The sequence below is a fragment of the Mastomys coucha genome, unplaced genomic scaffold (genome assembly GCF_008632895.1).
Source record: "Mastomys coucha isolate ucsf_1 unplaced genomic scaffold, UCSF_Mcou_1 pScaffold18, whole genome shotgun sequence".
In the NCBI taxonomy this organism is placed as follows: domain Eukaryota; kingdom Metazoa; phylum Chordata; class Mammalia; order Rodentia; family Muridae; genus Mastomys; species Mastomys coucha.
In genome coordinates this window covers 79762615-79779255 of record NW_022196900.1, presented here as the reverse complement: position 1 = coordinate 79779255, position 16641 = coordinate 79762615, and the positions used below count along the sequence as shown (strand labels likewise).

The 16641-nt window shown below is 40.7% G+C and overlaps 1 protein-coding gene across 21 annotated transcripts in view; it reads left to right on the top strand.

The window, feature by feature from the left end:
• LOC116096585 (microtubule-actin cross-linking factor 1) overlaps nt 1-16641 on the top strand; it is a 353064-nt gene that overhangs the window by 233324 nt on the left and 103099 nt on the right. For 17 of the 21 annotated variants that reach the window (XM_031378560.1, XM_031378576.1, XM_031378575.1 and 14 more), the window contains 11 exons: nt 15-164; nt 2103-2336; nt 4634-4783; nt 6750-6983; nt 8152-8376; nt 10227-10745; nt 11444-11620; nt 11812-11935; nt 13324-13532; nt 14005-14322; nt 16321-16487. In XM_031378560.1, the coding sequence (XP_031234420.1) occupies nt 15-164; nt 2103-2336; nt 4634-4783; nt 6750-6983; nt 8152-8376; nt 10227-10745; nt 11444-11620; nt 11812-11935; nt 13324-13532; nt 14005-14322; nt 16321-16487 (2507 nt within the window). The remainder of the gene's footprint in view (nt 1-14; nt 165-2102; nt 2337-4633; nt 4784-6749; nt 6984-8151; nt 8377-10226; nt 10746-11443; nt 11621-11811; nt 11936-13323; nt 13533-14004; nt 14323-16320; nt 16488-16641) is intronic. The other 4 variants (XM_031378580.1, XM_031378578.1, XM_031378579.1 and 1 more) reach the window with 2 other exon arrangements.

Genomic DNA, 16641 nt, shown 5'->3' with positions numbered 1-16641 from the left:
TGTTCGTTTCCTAGACCACAGTGTTAAGTCGGCACAAGGAACTGGAAGATGAACTTGAAGATCTGAGAGCCTGGGTTGGCAGAACCAGTCTTACCCTGAACAGCAAGGGAGATGGCACTGAACCTGATGCTGACAGCCTGAGTCACACTCTCCAACACTGTGAGGTAAGCTCCCCACTCATCCCCTTGACGCACCTTTATTTTCCTTATTGCCAAATCTGTCTTTAATACATAACCTTTCTTAAAAAGTCCAAACTCCCTTTCAGAAATTGGATGAGTTATGTTTAATTTTTAAGATTATTATACTCCTAGAGGTCTGGAACTATTTTTCCTTGAAATTATTCTCTTGGAGCCCAAAGTATGGCTTTATATTACCAATTTTATATCTATTTTGTACTGAGCAGCTGGGGTCTGTCTCTTATTTTTCTCTTTTGTCTGGAGTCCAATCTTGTACAATTTGTGGAGAGCTTTTCATTGTTGATCTAGAGTGTAAGTAGGCAAGGTTTTTCTGTAGGCTAGAAGTAAATAAATTACTAAGTGGTGGTGGCTCATGCCTTTAATCCCAGCACTCAGGAGGCAGAGGCAGGTGGATCTCTGTGAGTCTGAAGCCAGCCTGTTCTACAAAGTGAGTTCCAGGACAGCCAGAGAAATCTTGTCTTGAAAAACAAAAATAACAACAACAAAAAGGTAAAAGAGTCTTTTTACAAAGATTTTTTCAAGTTTTATGCATATTTATGGGGTCCTGGGTGTATCTGCATGTAGCACATACATGCATGTCCCCACTGAGATCAGAATAGGGCAGATCCCTGGGAACGAGAGTTACAGATGATCTTGAGCTGCTCAGTATCCTCTGGAAGAATAGTAAGTGCTCTGAACCACTGATCCATCTCTCCAGCCACCCAAAAATAAAAAGTTGTTTCTTAGTGAATCAAATAAGTTTCTTGTTGTCTCAGTATTGCCCTACCAAATACTTACTGGACAATAAAACAGATGCTTAAGCCTAGCTGCCGGTTGTTTCATCTGCACATATGTCTGTTACCACGTGCTTGAGCTCACTGAGGCCAGAAGAATGGCACCTGATCTTCTAGATCTAGAGTTGCTACCATGTGGGTGCTGGAATTGAGCCTGGGTCCTCTGAAAAAGCATCCTGTGCTCTTAACTGCTGAGCCTTGGATCAGAAATTAATGTTGTATTTTTTCTAAGCTTTTTTTTTTTTTTTTTTTTTTTTTTTTTTTTTTTTGATTATGCCAGAGTTGGTGGCATGGGCCTCTAATTTTAGCTACTTGTGTGGTAGAGCTGAAAGAATGACAAATTCTAGGCCTTTCTGGGCCACAAAATGAGTTTAAGGCCAATCTGAATAGCATAGTAAGACTGTCTTAAACAATACAAGAGGAGGGCTGGAAAGATGGCTCAGCGGTTAAGAGCACTGACTGCTCTTCTGAAGGTCCCAGGTTCAATTCCCAGCAACCACATGGTGGCTCACAACCATCTGTAATGAGATCTGATGCCCTCTTCTGGTGTGTCTGAAGACAGCTACATTGTACTTACATATAATAAATAAATAAATCTTTGGGCCAGAGCAAGCAGAGGTCCAGAATTCAATTCCCAGCAACCACATGATTGCTCACAACGATCTGTACAGCTACAATGTGCTCATATACATAAAATAAAATAAATAGATCTTAAAAAAAAAATACAAGAGGAGCTTGGGATGCAGCTCAATAGAAAAGTGGCTGCCCAGTATACCCAAGGTCTTGGGTCCCAGCTCCACCAAAATAAATGAATATGAAAAATTTTGAGTTTTTCATAAAATTTGAGCAGTCATAAAATTTGAGTTTGCAATAGTATAGTGCTGTTAGTATAAAAAAATGGAAAGCTTACTGCATTGGAAAGCTAGGTGCAGTAATGGAAACATACGTGCAATTAGTGCCTTGTTTGGGAATTTTCAAAGAACAAGAAGAGACTTGGCAGTGTTATTTTTATTTTTTTTTTTGTGACCAGTTATAAAATATAGGATATTAGCCTTTAATTCTCAAAACCAGTAGCTTTTCCATGGCTAGAGAAATAAAAGGTGTTTGTTTTTTTTCTCCCCATTTGCCTTAGGATATAAAACAATCAATGGCTGAAAGGAAGTCTCAGCTGGATGCACTTGCTTTGAATATCCAGCTCTTTCTATCTGAGCACCCACAGGATCTGTCTCTTCAGCAGAATCAGCAGATGCTGCAGTTTCTGAGTGAATTACAGAGGTCCTTCCAGGGCCTTGTGGAACACACTGCAGCTCAGAAGGATGTGGTGCAGGGCCATCTTCAGCAAGTCCAGCAAGGAGTTCAGGTCAAGGTCAGACTGACTCAGCAACTGAGCTCAGTTTGTCTTTAGGGGTGTCTTCTAGGGGTTTGCTGGCCTGCCTCCAACTATCATGACTTCAGGAACCTGGCTTTTCCAACTTCAAAATTTCATGTCACACAGACTAATGTGGTCTGGTCTGAGAGAACTGTCCTAGCTTTTTCTTGTTTTATGTGTATGAGGGAATATATATGTTTGTGTGTGATGGCATGTGCAAGTGTTTTTATTTTAGTGAGGCTCCGTTCTTACTATGTCCCATTGTCTCAACTTTTCATGTAAAATTGTAGCTGCCCGCCCTTCCTATTGCTTTCCCAGCATTCATTTGAGCCTGTGAGGAGCGCCTAGATACTCTGAACACTGATAAGAGTGGCTCTGGAAAATCAGTTTTATTAAACGGCTTTTAAAGTAACTTCTAATAAGATTCCCTGACAGTCTACAAACAGCTGACACAAAATTTATTCAGAATAATACTTTTAGTTATTTTTTGTTGTTTTGTTTATCAGACAGTGCCTCACTGTGCAGTACAGGCTGACTCTGTGTAGAACAGGTTGGCCTTGAGCTCACAGAGATCCCCCTGCCTCTGCCCACATGCTATAATTAAAGGCATGAGCCATCATGTCCTACCCCTGTTTTGGGAATACTTAAAATTATTATTTCCTTGCACTTTTCTACATACTGAAGTGCTCAGTTTTCCACAGTGGAACTCAATGTACAAAAGCTGGGTTGATGTTTTTTTCTCTTCATATATATATAACTATCATACCAATTCTTACCGTAAGTCTCATGTTGCAAATTTAAATGCAACATAATTCAGTGTCTAGTAACATCATAGCCAAAGGCTGTCTTGAGTAATGCTTTTGTCATCTCTGCCATTGGATACATTGGTGTACAGCAAGTGTCAACATTGTCATGATCCCCAGGAAACCTGTCTCAGGGGCTCCTGTATTTTACAAAATACAGTTGAACTTTTGAGTCAAACTTAAAGAAAACTAGGTTAGTCCATGCCTTCCATCCCCTGCTATTGTCTAATTATTTCAACTGTGTTTGAAATTGAAAGAAATCCTGATGAAATATTTCAGGTCTCTCTCCATACCTGAACTTGTGCAATGCTCTTACTTAGCCCTTTATATAGTGTAGTATATCATGTGGATAATTAATAAAGCAGATTGGTCTGAGCCACCTTGAGCTTAATTGCAGCAGGTAATAGAATTGCATGTGAGCGTTCTGAACATGGGATTAATTCACAGTGTGCATTAACCTTGTCAGGAGTGCTCTGCCTCTCTCTGTATTTGCTCTGAGTGTGTGTGCGTTAACTTGTTTGCTTTGCTTTTTTCAGATTCAGTCTGCACTCATCCTAACGCATGAAGATCCTGTTTCACAGCTGAAGAGCTCTTAGGAGCTCTCTTCCAGTACCCTTCTGTTTTTCATAAAAAGGGGGAGTGAGGGCCAGCATGGGTGCCTGTTTGTAAGTGCAGGTGACTATGAGATCAGAATGCCATCAGAAGGCAATCTGGAGAAACTGCTTTTAGAAGGATGATCGGGAGAACACATCATGCTCAATTATTGCTCAGTCAGATGTTTTAGTGTTATGGAACTGACATAACAGATGGGAAAAGGATCAGGCATGGAAACATATCCCCCCACCCCCTCTGGCCTTGATTTTTTTTAGTGGTATTAATGTAGACACCCAAAAGATTGAGATTGCTGTTCTTGGTCAGTTTTCCCCTCAAAATAGCCAACTCCCACTCCTCAAGCCTGCCATGTAATCGTTCTATTTAATGGCTCTTCTGTAGTTGTGAGGCATTGGATTTATAAAGTCAGTTCTGTTATTAAGAACCTCATTTGGCTAATCAATTATCTCTTGGGGGTTTTTGTTCTAACTCTTCTACTTTTCCACATTTCTGACTTAATGTGTGTAGCAGATCCTCTTGTTTCAAAGGAAGAATTTCTCAGAGAGACAAATGTATCACCATCACCACTGTTGTGTGGTTTCAATGTTGTCCCTCCCAAAGATGGTGACAGCAGTCTCCAGGGGCTTCCAAACTCAAACCTGAACTAGGAGCACCTCTCTATGGCTGTCTCTGACTGTCAGTCCAAGCCCACACCTGCATAGCAGACTGCCCAGATGAGGGGAGCTTCTGGAATATGATTTCTGTGCCTTTTTCTATTCCAATTTTCCACCAATGTTTTCATCCTTGATATATAATTGTCATGTTTTACATTTCAGGAACTTAACTTGTATTTGTAAAATGAGAGTTAATTGTTTCTTGACTCTTCTGCATTTTAATTAGACCCTGCAGAAACAGCAAGACACCTGCCATAAGAAGCTGGAGGATCTTTGCAACTGGGTGGGACAGGCAGAAAGAGCACTGGTGCGGCACCAAGGTGGAGCCTCTCAGCAAGAGCTTGCTGCTCTGCAGCAGAACCAAAGTGACCTGAAGGTCAGTGGGAATTAAGCCATCATGTCATCCCTTCAGTAAATGTCTGCTGAGGCTCCATTATAGTGCTTAATGGCAATATCAGTGATAACAGACATTACTGCCCTCATGAAGTTTACAGTTTAATGGAAGAGATAGACAAGTAGACAGCTTATAACCATTACATGCAGAGGGGTAAAGTTTTGTGAAAACATCTGCCAGAAAGTTGACTTCAAATAGTGTCAGATAAACTGAGAAGTGTTGTATAAAGCAGGGTTAGTACATGAAGGTGGAGCAGGTAGAAAGTATACCAGGCAGGGCCTCTGTTTCAGTCTTAAGGTAGGAGGGGAACTGAGCATAACATAGTCAAGAACTGAAAGGAGGCCCCTTCTGTTGGGCTGCAAACAGGAGGAAGGTTAGTGAAAGTGGAGATCAGAGACATAGATGTGGCTCTTATCATCCTGGATTGGTAGGCCACGTTAGGGAGCAAAGATGATAACCGGGAGAATAGCGTAATCTCCTCGTCCACTAAACCCTAAGGAAAGGACTGGGTGCTTTCCAAGCCTCCCAGTCAGTTCCCGAATACAGATGTGAGTGAGCACTATATACATTGTTCTTAAACATATGGATAATGCAGTTTAATTTATAAATTAGGCACAATGAAAGATAGATCCATAACTAAAATTAGAACAATTATTACAATATACTGTAATAAAATCATCACTACTCTTGCCCTTTGGTGCCATTGTTATATGAAATGAGGATTCTTGGCATATAAGTGCCATAATAGCATGACAGATTTCCCTGTGTACCCTGTGTGTGACTAAAAGGCAAGTACCATGACAACTTGGATACACTAGACAAAGGAGCTCTTCACGTCTCAGACTGAGTAGAGCAAGATGAAGTGATTTTTCTTTTTAATTTTTTTTTACTGTATATAGGTGTATTATATATGTTGCGTGTATATGTATACATATATGATCACATGTGTGCAGTGCCTGTGGAGGTATAGGTCCTCTGGAACTGTAGTTATGTGTGGTTGTGAACTGCCATGTGCATACTAGGAACTAAGTCCAGATCTTCACCAAGGAGAAATTCTCCTCACTGCCGAGTCTCCCTCCACCGCACCCCACCCCTCTCTTTTTAGACAGGAGCCTTGGCTGGCCTAGAATTTGCTGTGTAGACCTAACTAGCCTTGAACTCATGATGATTGAGCACCTTTGCCTCCCAGGTCCTAGGAGTAAAGGGTTTCCATCATGCCTACTAGGAATGAGCTTCAAACACTTAATTCAGAAGGGTGCACTTAGGAAATGTGAAAAACTTATGACATTTTTATTTAATAGTTTTAGATCACAGTTGAACTTGAAAAAGCATGGAGACTAGCTGGTCTACTATCCAAGACTGGCTCTGCTAGAACCATATTGTCCTTTTATTTCTTGCACTTGCCAGTTCCAGGGTTTTTTAATTTTAAATTTATTTTTTATATGTCATTATTACAAATGCATCTCTCTCCATATTGCCCCTTTATCCCCTTATGCATGTCCCACACCATGCTTTTGGAAATCAGTGACAACTGTACACAGTCAGTTTTTTCCTTCCAGCTCGAATCCCAGTACTCTGAGGCAGAGGCAGGTAAATCAGTGAGTTCCAGGCCAGCCTGGTCTACAGAGCTAGTTTCAGGGCAGCCAGGGCTACACAGAGAAACCCTGTCTTGAAAAAATCAAAAAACAAAAACAAAGAAAAGAAAGAAAAGAGTTCTCTTTGAAGACAAGTTAATGCCAAGTAAAAAATTTTGCTATTTAACATTGAATGCTTTTTTTGTTTGTTTGTTTGTTTGTTTGTTTGTTTGCTTGTTTGTTTCTTTGGTTTTGGTATAAACCATAAGTAAATTATCATCAAAATGTCAGTGGTTATATACATACATGTCATCCTTACAGAAGACTGAAAGGACTAAAGATGGGGACAGTCATCCTTGTCTCTCATTGTTAAGAATTTGCAGGGTGACATTCAGAACCATTCCACCTCATTTGCCACTGCTGTCAAAGACACTGAAGCGTTCCTGGAAGAGAACCAGACCAAGCTGAGCCCCCAGGAGCTGACAGCTCTTCGAGAAAAACTTCATCAGGCAAAGGAGCAATATGAGGTTCTCCAGGAGCGGACACGGGTGGCTCAGAAGGAGTTGGAGGAAGCTGTGATGTCAGCCTTACAGCAGGAGACAGAGAAGGTAGCTGATCTGCTGCTGCTGCTGTCCAAAGACAAATGGGGCAGCCTTAGAGTCACAGAAGAGGTCTTTAGGAGCAAGCCCGAGAGTCAGTCCTTTCATTCCCAAAAATATTCAGGAGTTCAGGTCAGGAGCGGTTGGTAAAAGGTGTATTTTACCAAAAACAAAATTAAAACTTGCTAGCTCTACTTACAGTTTCTACTTTGGCTTTGATAAGGTATAAGAAGGAAAAAGCAGATGATATTTTTTTTGCCTGAATATTGATTAGTGACCTGTGAGTATTAGAAAAATATCTATGGGGCTGGAGAGATGGCTCAGCAATTAAGAGCACTAGCTGTTCTTCCAGTAGTCCTGAGTTTAATTCCCAGCAACCACATGGTAGCTTACAACCATCTATAACAGAATCTAGTTCCCTCTTTTGGTACTCATATAAATAAATGTCAAAAAAATGTATCTCTGTAGAGTCATTTGGGGTTGTAGGCTTTTTTTCCAGGCAGCTGTATAGTTGCAATGTGGAGTGTGGGACTAGGAGAAACTGAAACAAAACAAAAATATGACATGTTAAGTGATTTTATTCAGTACTGCTTGTAGAATCGAGTCCTTTCTGCAGCCCAGGACTCCTATACTGAGAGAGTAGGCATCATGGGAAGGGGAAGTAAGCCCCCTGAAGATGAATATTAAAATAAGTAAAGACACAACACAACTTGTTTTAAGTAAATATTTGAGAAACTAGTGGGAGATGAATTCCTTTTGGCTGAGATAAAGATGACAGAAGTCAGTTGTCCCTTCAGGGAAGAGCTGCCAGGTAAGAACTGTGCCTGTGGTGTATCTTACTCTTCCAGTGGATCACCTCAACATAGTCAGGATGCCTTGCAGGGTTCTCAGGGCCTTTCTAAGTCCTGATATTTTCTCATTTTGCTTATTTTGTTGAGGTGTTTTTTGGTTATTTTTCTTTAAGCAGTAAGCTATTGAAGAAATCTGGAATTTATTTTAAATAACTATTTTCATAGATTCTACTAGATCATAATTCCTTTTGTATGAAAAGATTTTACACCCAGACTATAGCGTTGGTTCTTGTTTAGCATAGAGTGCCTCCCTCACTTTGACTTTGGACCAGTGCTCTCATAATGGAGTGCCTAAGAGTTCTCACTGGTATTCCTCTGGATTTCAGAGTAAAGCAGCGAAGGAGCTGGCAGAGAACAGGAAGAAGATCGACACTCTCTTGGATTGGGTGGCTTCTGTGGGGTCATCTGATAGACAGCCACAGACTAGCCTTCCAGGAATGGAGCAGTTCTCTGGAGCTTGCCTTGAAAAACAGCCCTTGGATGCCACTGATGGTTATGTGGATGTGAACCAAGTACCACAGAAACTGGACAGGCAGTATGAGTTAATGAAGGTAAGGGTGTTAGCTTGTCTTTGCCATGGTTGTAGAGAGGAACCTAGGAAATGGATTACATTGTCTTTGGTATTTTAGCAGCGTGGACACTGTTGACTGTTCTTAAAATGCACTCTCCTTTGGCTTCTCAAGCACTGATTCACCCTAATCATCCTTCTTTTCCTTTGGCCAGCCTTTGAGATACTGTTATGCTTCCAGTAGGTCCCAGCCCTCTTCTCATCTGTCATAATACGCTTTCCTAGGCCTGGGAAGATAGCTCAGTTGGTAAACTATTTGCAACATAAGCTCGAGAATCTACCCTTGTTTGATCATCAGAACCCATGATAAAATGTTAGGCATGGTGGTGCACAATGATAATCTTAATATGGGGCAGATAAAGAAGGGGAATCGTTGAGGAATGGAGGTTCCAGCCAGCTTAGCCTAGCTCCAGGTAGAAAGGAAAGAGTAACTAAAAAAAATTAGATAGGCAGCTTATGAGGAACCGCACCCAAAATTGATCTCTGGCTGCACTTGAATACACATGTGCATGTGCACATGTACAAACACATACCCAAAACCAATATGCGTTTCTTGTTTACCCTTGTCCATGTTAGTACTTGAGTTACCAATATTGACAAATTCTATGTATCTATTTATCTTCAGTTGAAATATATATATATATATATATATGTATATGTATGTATATGTATATATATATATATGTATATGTATGTGTATGTATATATATATATATATCCAACTGCCTCATTGCAACCTACAACCACACATACTCCAACCTGAAAACAGGATTCTTCTGTAATCTCCAATCTGACCTGCCTGTCTGTCCAACCTGTTCTTTGTACATTCCTCTGTAATTGCCCAAACTAGTGATCATTCTAGATTTCTCTCTGTCCATCACTCTCCCATATTAAGTCATCATACTTCTAAGAAGTTGTGTCCCTGAATAACTTCCATAACCTTTCATAACCTTCCATATTAAGTCTATATTTTGACTATGGTTTCCTGTCCTCACACCCTCCCTCTGAGATTGGTTCCTACTCACTTGACCTTATCACTCATTTTCCTTCACTTCTTTCTCCTGAAGAGTTGCTTACTCTTTTTTTGTTTGTTTGTTTGGGTTTTTTTGTTTGTTTGGGGTTTTTTTTTCCGAGACAGAGTTTCTCTGTATATCCCTGGCTGTCCTGGAACTCACTCTCCAGGCTGGCCTTGAACTCAGAAATTCACCTGTCTCTGCCGCCCAAGTGCTGGGATTAAAGGCATGCACCACCACTGCCTGGCAAGTTGCTTACTCTTAAAACTTTCTGTCTTCTTAAATGTCAAAAGTAAAGGAAGATGTGGCTCTTGATTAATTTTTGTTTGTTTGTTTATTTAATCTTCAGATCCTAGTTAGAGTTTACTTCCTCTAGAAAGCACTTCTTCACTACTCTTCCATTGAGGATATTCTTTCTACCCTGTATTGTCACTCATTCTATTTGTATATTCTTATGGACCTCAATGTAGACTTTAGTCACATTTGACTCTTAACTCATTACATAACTTAAGTGGGGACCTGTAACATCTTTTTAGCATTCACATATCTCATCTTAAGTATAATATTGTCTACCTACATGGTAGGGACTTTTATAATTTGTTTTGTTTTTGTTTTTTGAGGTAGGGTCTCACTAGGTAGCTCTTGTTCACCTTGAACTCACAGAGGTTAAAAGCATGCCACTACACCCGGCCCTACAAGAGAGTGGTGCTTTGAAACAGATAGAGACCACTCTACCTCCAGCATCTCTCCCTCTAGATGTAAATATAACCAAATTGTTCACATTTTCCTACTGATGGTCTTTGGGATTGTTTACTACCAGGCACGTTACTATGAATTGCTGACTCAGCAGCAGAATTTCATTGTGGCCACCCAGTCAGCTCAGTCCTTCCTGGACCAACACAGTCACAATCTTACACCTGAGGAGCGACAGATGCTTCAAGAGAAGCTAGGTGAGCTCAAGGAGCAATATGCAGCTTCCATGGCCCAGTCAGAGGCAGAGTTGAAGCAGACGCAGTCTCTACGAAATGAACTGCAGAACTTCCTGAAAGACCACAAGGAATTTGAAAACTGGCTAGAACAATCTGAGAGTGAACTTGATAGTATGCATAAGGGGAGCAACAGCCCTGAAGCTCTGAACTCCTTGCTAAAGCGGCAAGGCAGCTTCTCAGAGGATGTTATTTCCCACAAAGGAGACTTGAGATTTGTGACTATCTCAGGACAGAAAGTCTTAGAAACAGAAAACAATTTTGAGGAAGGCCAGGAGCCATCAGCCACCAGAAACTTAGTGAATGAAAAACTGAAGAATGCTAAGGAAAGATACACCACTCTCCACTCTAAGGTAAGGAAAGACCCCCATCAACCTCCAGGGAAAGAACTATGGCTGTCCTCAAACAACTATGGGTAATTCCTAAGGCTCAAAATATAAGTCATAAGACACAGTGTATGTGAACCAAAGGAAAATGGGTTTCATCAGCTATAAAGAAAATCTGTGGGTCCATGGTCTAACACCTAGTCCTGTTAATGTTGGGAATTTTTATTACATCATTGGTGGAGCTAGAGGTGCTCATCTTCCTGTATTCTGTCCCATATTTTAGGCTTATAAGAGACATAGCACAGCAAAATTTAAGCCAACTGCAGTCTTTTTTCTTAGATAATTTGTTCTAGGATGAATCCTTATCTTCCTGAAAATCAAAAAAAAAAAAAATTTATTCCTCCTAAAGTTTAGAATTTATACACCACAGCTTATCTTTCTGTCAACATCTCTAATCTCCCAAAAGGAACATTTTTCCACTTTTAAGTCCTTACTTTTGCCTATAGTCTAATATATATTTCTTTGGTATGCCATCCAACTCACGAAGTCTTCCTGGGAATTTAAAGGGTGAGATGAAGTGTATAGTACAAGTAATGGTGATCCTGCTTGTAGACAGTTAAATCATTGTGTAAAGTTGCAGTTGGTTCTGTATAATGAGGAAAGACTCTTTCTTTGGACTCTTTTCTGGAGCTGCTACCTTTGATTCGTTTATTTCTTTGGCATAGTGTACACGATTGGGCTCTCATCTGAACATGCTGCTAGGCCAGTATCAGCAATTCCAGAGCAGCGCTGATAGCCTGCAGGCCTGGATGCTGACTTGTGAGGCCAGTGTGGAGAAGCTCCTCTCAGACACTGTTGCCTCTGACCCCGGAATCCTGCAACAACAGCTTGCAACAACAAAGGTAGGCAAATTCAGACCATGTTTGTGTGTAAAGGTCTTATATTTCATGGCTTAGAGGGAACAAATAAAAGTAAATACTACTAAAAATACGTTAGAATCTTAGGCAAGACCAGATTCATAAATTCTTTGGTATTGTTTGTTTGTTTTGTTTTGTTTTGTTTTGTTTGTTGTTATATTGTTTTGGACAAGCAGCAGTTACAGGAAGAATTGGCTGAACACCAAGTACCTGTAGAAAAGCTTCAAAAAGCAGCTCATGACCTAATGGACATTGAAGGAGAACCAGCCTTGGACTGTAGGCCTATTCAAGAAACTACAGGTACGAAGCAGCACAGTACTCTTCCCCTTAGGTCTATTGTGATCTTTGTTTTGGTAGTTACTTTACTGTGATAAAACACCCATAACCAAGGCAACTTATAAAGGAAAATATTTAACTTTGGCCTACTATTCTAGACGGATAGAGTTCATGATGGCAGAGCAAAGGCATGTTGGCAGGAACAGCTGAGAGCTCACATCTTGAACCACAAGCTAGATACACAGAGTGTACTGGGCATGAGAGGAGGCTTTAGAACCTTAAATAAAACCACTCTCAGGGCTGGTAAGATGGCTCAGTGGGTAAGAGCACTGACTGCTCTTCCGAAGGTCCTGAGTTCAGATCCCAGCAACCACATGGTGGCTCACAACCACCCGTAATGAGATCCGATGCCCTCTTCTGGTGCGTCTGAAGACAACTACAGTGAATTGTGGGGCCGGAGCGAGTGGGGCCATCCTGAGTTCAATTCCCAGCAGCCACATGATGGCTCACGGCCATCTGTACAGCTTCAGTGTACTCATACACATAAAATAGATAAATAAATAAATCTTAAAAGAAAAAAAAAAGCACTCTCAGAGGCACGCTTTCTCCAATAAGGCCACACCTCTTAGTTCTGCCAACTGGAGATCAAGTATTTAAATGTTCACAACTTATGATGGAACATCTCATCAAATGACTACACACTATCATTCAAAAGAAAGAAACAAACAAAAAAAGAATTACTCTGAGTTTCTCTAGGACATGCTTTTAGTAGTAATATAGTACTCAGGGCTTTTTTACAGTTAGTTGTTTTCCTCTGCCTATACTGATTTGCAACCTTAATTTTGTTAAGACCAGAGATTTTATCTTAATTATCTTTAGTCCTTGGCATATTGCATAATTTCTGGTTTTATTAAATGCCAAATTACTAATTAATTGAATTTGGCTACTTTACTAATATACTTCAAAAATATTCCATTTGTTTTATGTTAATTATTTTTTAATTAATATATACAGTTTAAATACTACTTTCTGAGTATTTTTTTTGTTTGGGTTTTTGTTTTGTCTTTATTTGAGGCAGGGTCTCACTATGTAGCCCTGGCTGTCCTAGAACTAACTATATAGACCAGGGGAACCTCATATTTATAGAGACCCTTTGCTTCTTAATCCCTAGTGCTGGGATTAAAGATGTAGACTGTTGGGCTACTATCAATCTGTCTGTCTGTCTGTCTGTCTTTCTATATATTAATTTATGTGTTTATTTTGGGGGGACCAGCGACTATGTATGTATCTCTCATGGGCTACCTGAATACCAGGATTACAGGCATATCCTACCATACTCATCTTTTTATTCTTAAAAACACCTCATAAAAATAGCATCGAGTGTTTTTTTTCTCATGGCCTCGATTTTCCAGATTCCATATTCAGCGGCTTCCAGAGCCTCTCTTGTAGCTTGGCTGAACGGTCTGCTTTGCTGCAGAAGGCAATTGCTCAGTCTCAGAGTGTTCAGGAAAGTATGGAGAGCCTACTGCAGTCCATGAGGGAAGTTGAACAAAACCTGGAAGGGGAGCAGGTGGCAACACTCTCATCAGGAGTCATCCAAGAAGCCCTGGCCAACAACACGGTAAGGGAACCTTTCTCCTCAGAGTTATACTAGGAGATGTGTTTGCCATTTCTGTAATAATATAACTTTGAGAAAGTTACAGGAGAATAGTTCCTGTCCAAGAATCTGGTAATAATGCTTGAAGATGATGACTAATCCATGTAGACTTTTCTGCCACTGGGGCTGGGAATTAACTCAATGATAGAATACATGCTTATTAACATGGGGAAGATCCTGAGTTCAATCTTCAACACCATAAAAAAGAAAGAAAAATTTTCTTCCTAATTTCCAAGCCACTGTTGAATGCAAGGAAAAGTGGTGTGAGCCAAACAATTTGGCGAAGTGGATGGAGACGTAAAGGCTGCGCCATTTCCAGGCGCAGGTAGAGCCCTCCAATCTCCTTGAGCATGGAGTTATTACAAAGTTAGTAATTGGTGGCTTAGATGTGCTAGCATAAGTAAGCCCTAACTAACAGACTTGCTCTTGATGACAGAAACTGAAGCAAGACATTGCCAGACAAAAGAGCAGCTTGGAAGCCACCCATGAGATGGTCACTCGATTCATGGAGACGGCTGACAGCAACTCAGCCTCAGTGCTGCAGGGCAAACTGGCAGAGCTGAGCCAGCGCTTCCAACAGCTCCAGCTCCAGCAGCAAGAAAAGGAGAGCAACCTAAAGAAGCTCCTGCCCCAGGCTGAGATGCTCGAGCAGCTCTCCAACAAGCTGCAGCAGTTCATGGAAAACAAGAGCCGACTGCTGGCCTCTGGGAACCAGCCAGATCAAGATATTGCACATTTCTCCCAGCAGATCCAGGTGAGGATACATACCTGTTATCTTAGCAGAATAAAAGGAAGGACAAAATTTAAATTAGGACTTACTGAGCACATACAGTGTTGGGAATGCTGGAAACTCTACCTGCATCATCTTAGAACTATGACTCTCAGCTTGTAAAAACACTGTGGATTTCTTCTTCACTTCTGGTATACAAGGTTAATCTGAGATGAACAGGTCCATTCCACTCAGTGTAGCCACAAGCAGGTCGATAGAAACTTCCCTCTAATGTGCTCTGATGGTTTCTTCTGTAAGAGGAGGAATGTATGGCATAGCCATTTACATTTCATTAGTCAAAGCCAGGTTTAAATACCCAACTTTGAAGGATGTTGGGAAATAGTCTTATAATATATCTAGAAGGGGAAGAGCTGGTAGGTGAAAAGCATTGTCAACTCCCTCTAATAAAAACTGAGGAGTACAATTGCTGGGTCATAGTATTATGTACATACTTAACTTGAGTAAGTAGTGGCCAGTTTGAATTCTAGAATGTCTAGATAGCCCACATTCCCATCTGTAGCACCTCACATACATTCCTACATTATTGCTATAATTTTATTCAACTTACTTATTTATATTTTATATCTCATTCATGGGAAAGAGGTTGTAGGTAGAGGGATGATCAGAGGAGAGCTAGTGTGAGGCCTCTTTTTCCACCATGTGACCTCAGGAGTCAAACACAAGTCAAACACAACTCAAAACACATCAAGTTTTTAAACTTTTTCTGTTGCTGTGATAAAATACAAAGACAATTTATAGAAGGAAGAATTTGTTGTATCCTATGTAAGGTTGCAGAGGGATGAATGCCTGTTGTGCAGGGAATGATGGCATCAAGCAGTAGGCATGACTACAAGAACAAGTAGCAGAGCTTTCATCCTCAGTCATAAGCATGATGCAGAGAGACAGAACTGGAAGTGGGGTGAGGCCATAAGCTCTCAAAGGTGACCTCAGTGATGTGTCTCCTCTAACAAGGCCATACCTCCTAAACTTACCCAAACAGTGTCACCAATTGGCAACCAAGTGTTCAAATGCCTGAGTTATGGGGGACATTTCCCACTGAACCACCTTAGCAAGCCTGGAAGTCCCTATGCTGGCTGACCATTTCACCAGCACTACTCAAGTTTCTTTTTTCTGTTTTCTAAGTAGGATCTTACTGTTTTGTTTTGGTTCCTAAGTGCTTTTGTTTGTTTGGGGTAGTTTTAGACTTCGTAGTAAAATAGGAACGGCCCAACATATAACAGCATAGCCTTTCCTAGATTTACCAGTTGCTAATTATTTTATCTCTCTATAAAAAATCAGAGACAGCTTAATTACGAGCAATATTCACTATTCTTTGTGATATGCAAAAGTTTCACCAAATTCAGTCAATAGGACCTCCTTTAAGCTGTGTTCTTATGGCCTTTTGACATATCTCTATCAGTATAGGAGTGCTGTCTTTCCATATTGAAATCAGTTTCTTGTTTGTTTCACTTTGTTTTTTTCTCCAAGAATCCCTGTTCTGGTAGGGAATGACAGTTAGAAACCAAATTCTGGACGCTAGGTAAAGCAAATAAGCTGCTGGGATGTCACTGTTCTCTCATAGGTGTAAGGACTAGGAAACTGTGCCGCTGTTTATACCACAACACACATTAAATAGAATTGAAATTTTGTTGTTTGTTTTAGTATGTAAAGCTGAACACAAGTTTGCTTCTGCAATCTCAGCGCTCCTGTGGGGCTATGGGAGGCAGAGATGACAGGATCCCTGCAAGTTCATGGGCCAGTTAGCCTGGCATGGGCAGGAAGGAACAACAAAAAGTGGAACAAGGTGGAAAGTGAGAACCTACAATAGAGGTTATCCTATAACCTCCACACACAAGAATCCACACCCATACACCACCACCATCACTACCACACCATATACACATATGTGCATGGAAAGATTAAAAAAATAAGATAATGGGTCAGATCATTTAGTATATTGCTTTTAATATGTGCAATAAACAGGAACTCACTTTGGAATTGGAAGACCAAAAGGAGAACCTAGACACCCTTGAGCACCTAGTTACTGCACTGGGCTCTTCTGGCTTTGCACTGGACCTATCTCAGCACCAAGACAAGATACAGAACCTTAAGAAGGACTTTACAGAGCTGCAGAAGACAGTTCAAGAAAAGTGAGTGCTCATCCAGATTGGTCATTGATAACTATTCCTGTCTGTCTGTAGAGTGAGACACTCTTTACTTCCTCACCATAAAAGGCAGTGTCCAGAACTCTGCTACTGACCCATTGGTCAAAGACTGGCTCTTCAGGCAAGTTACCTAATGTAG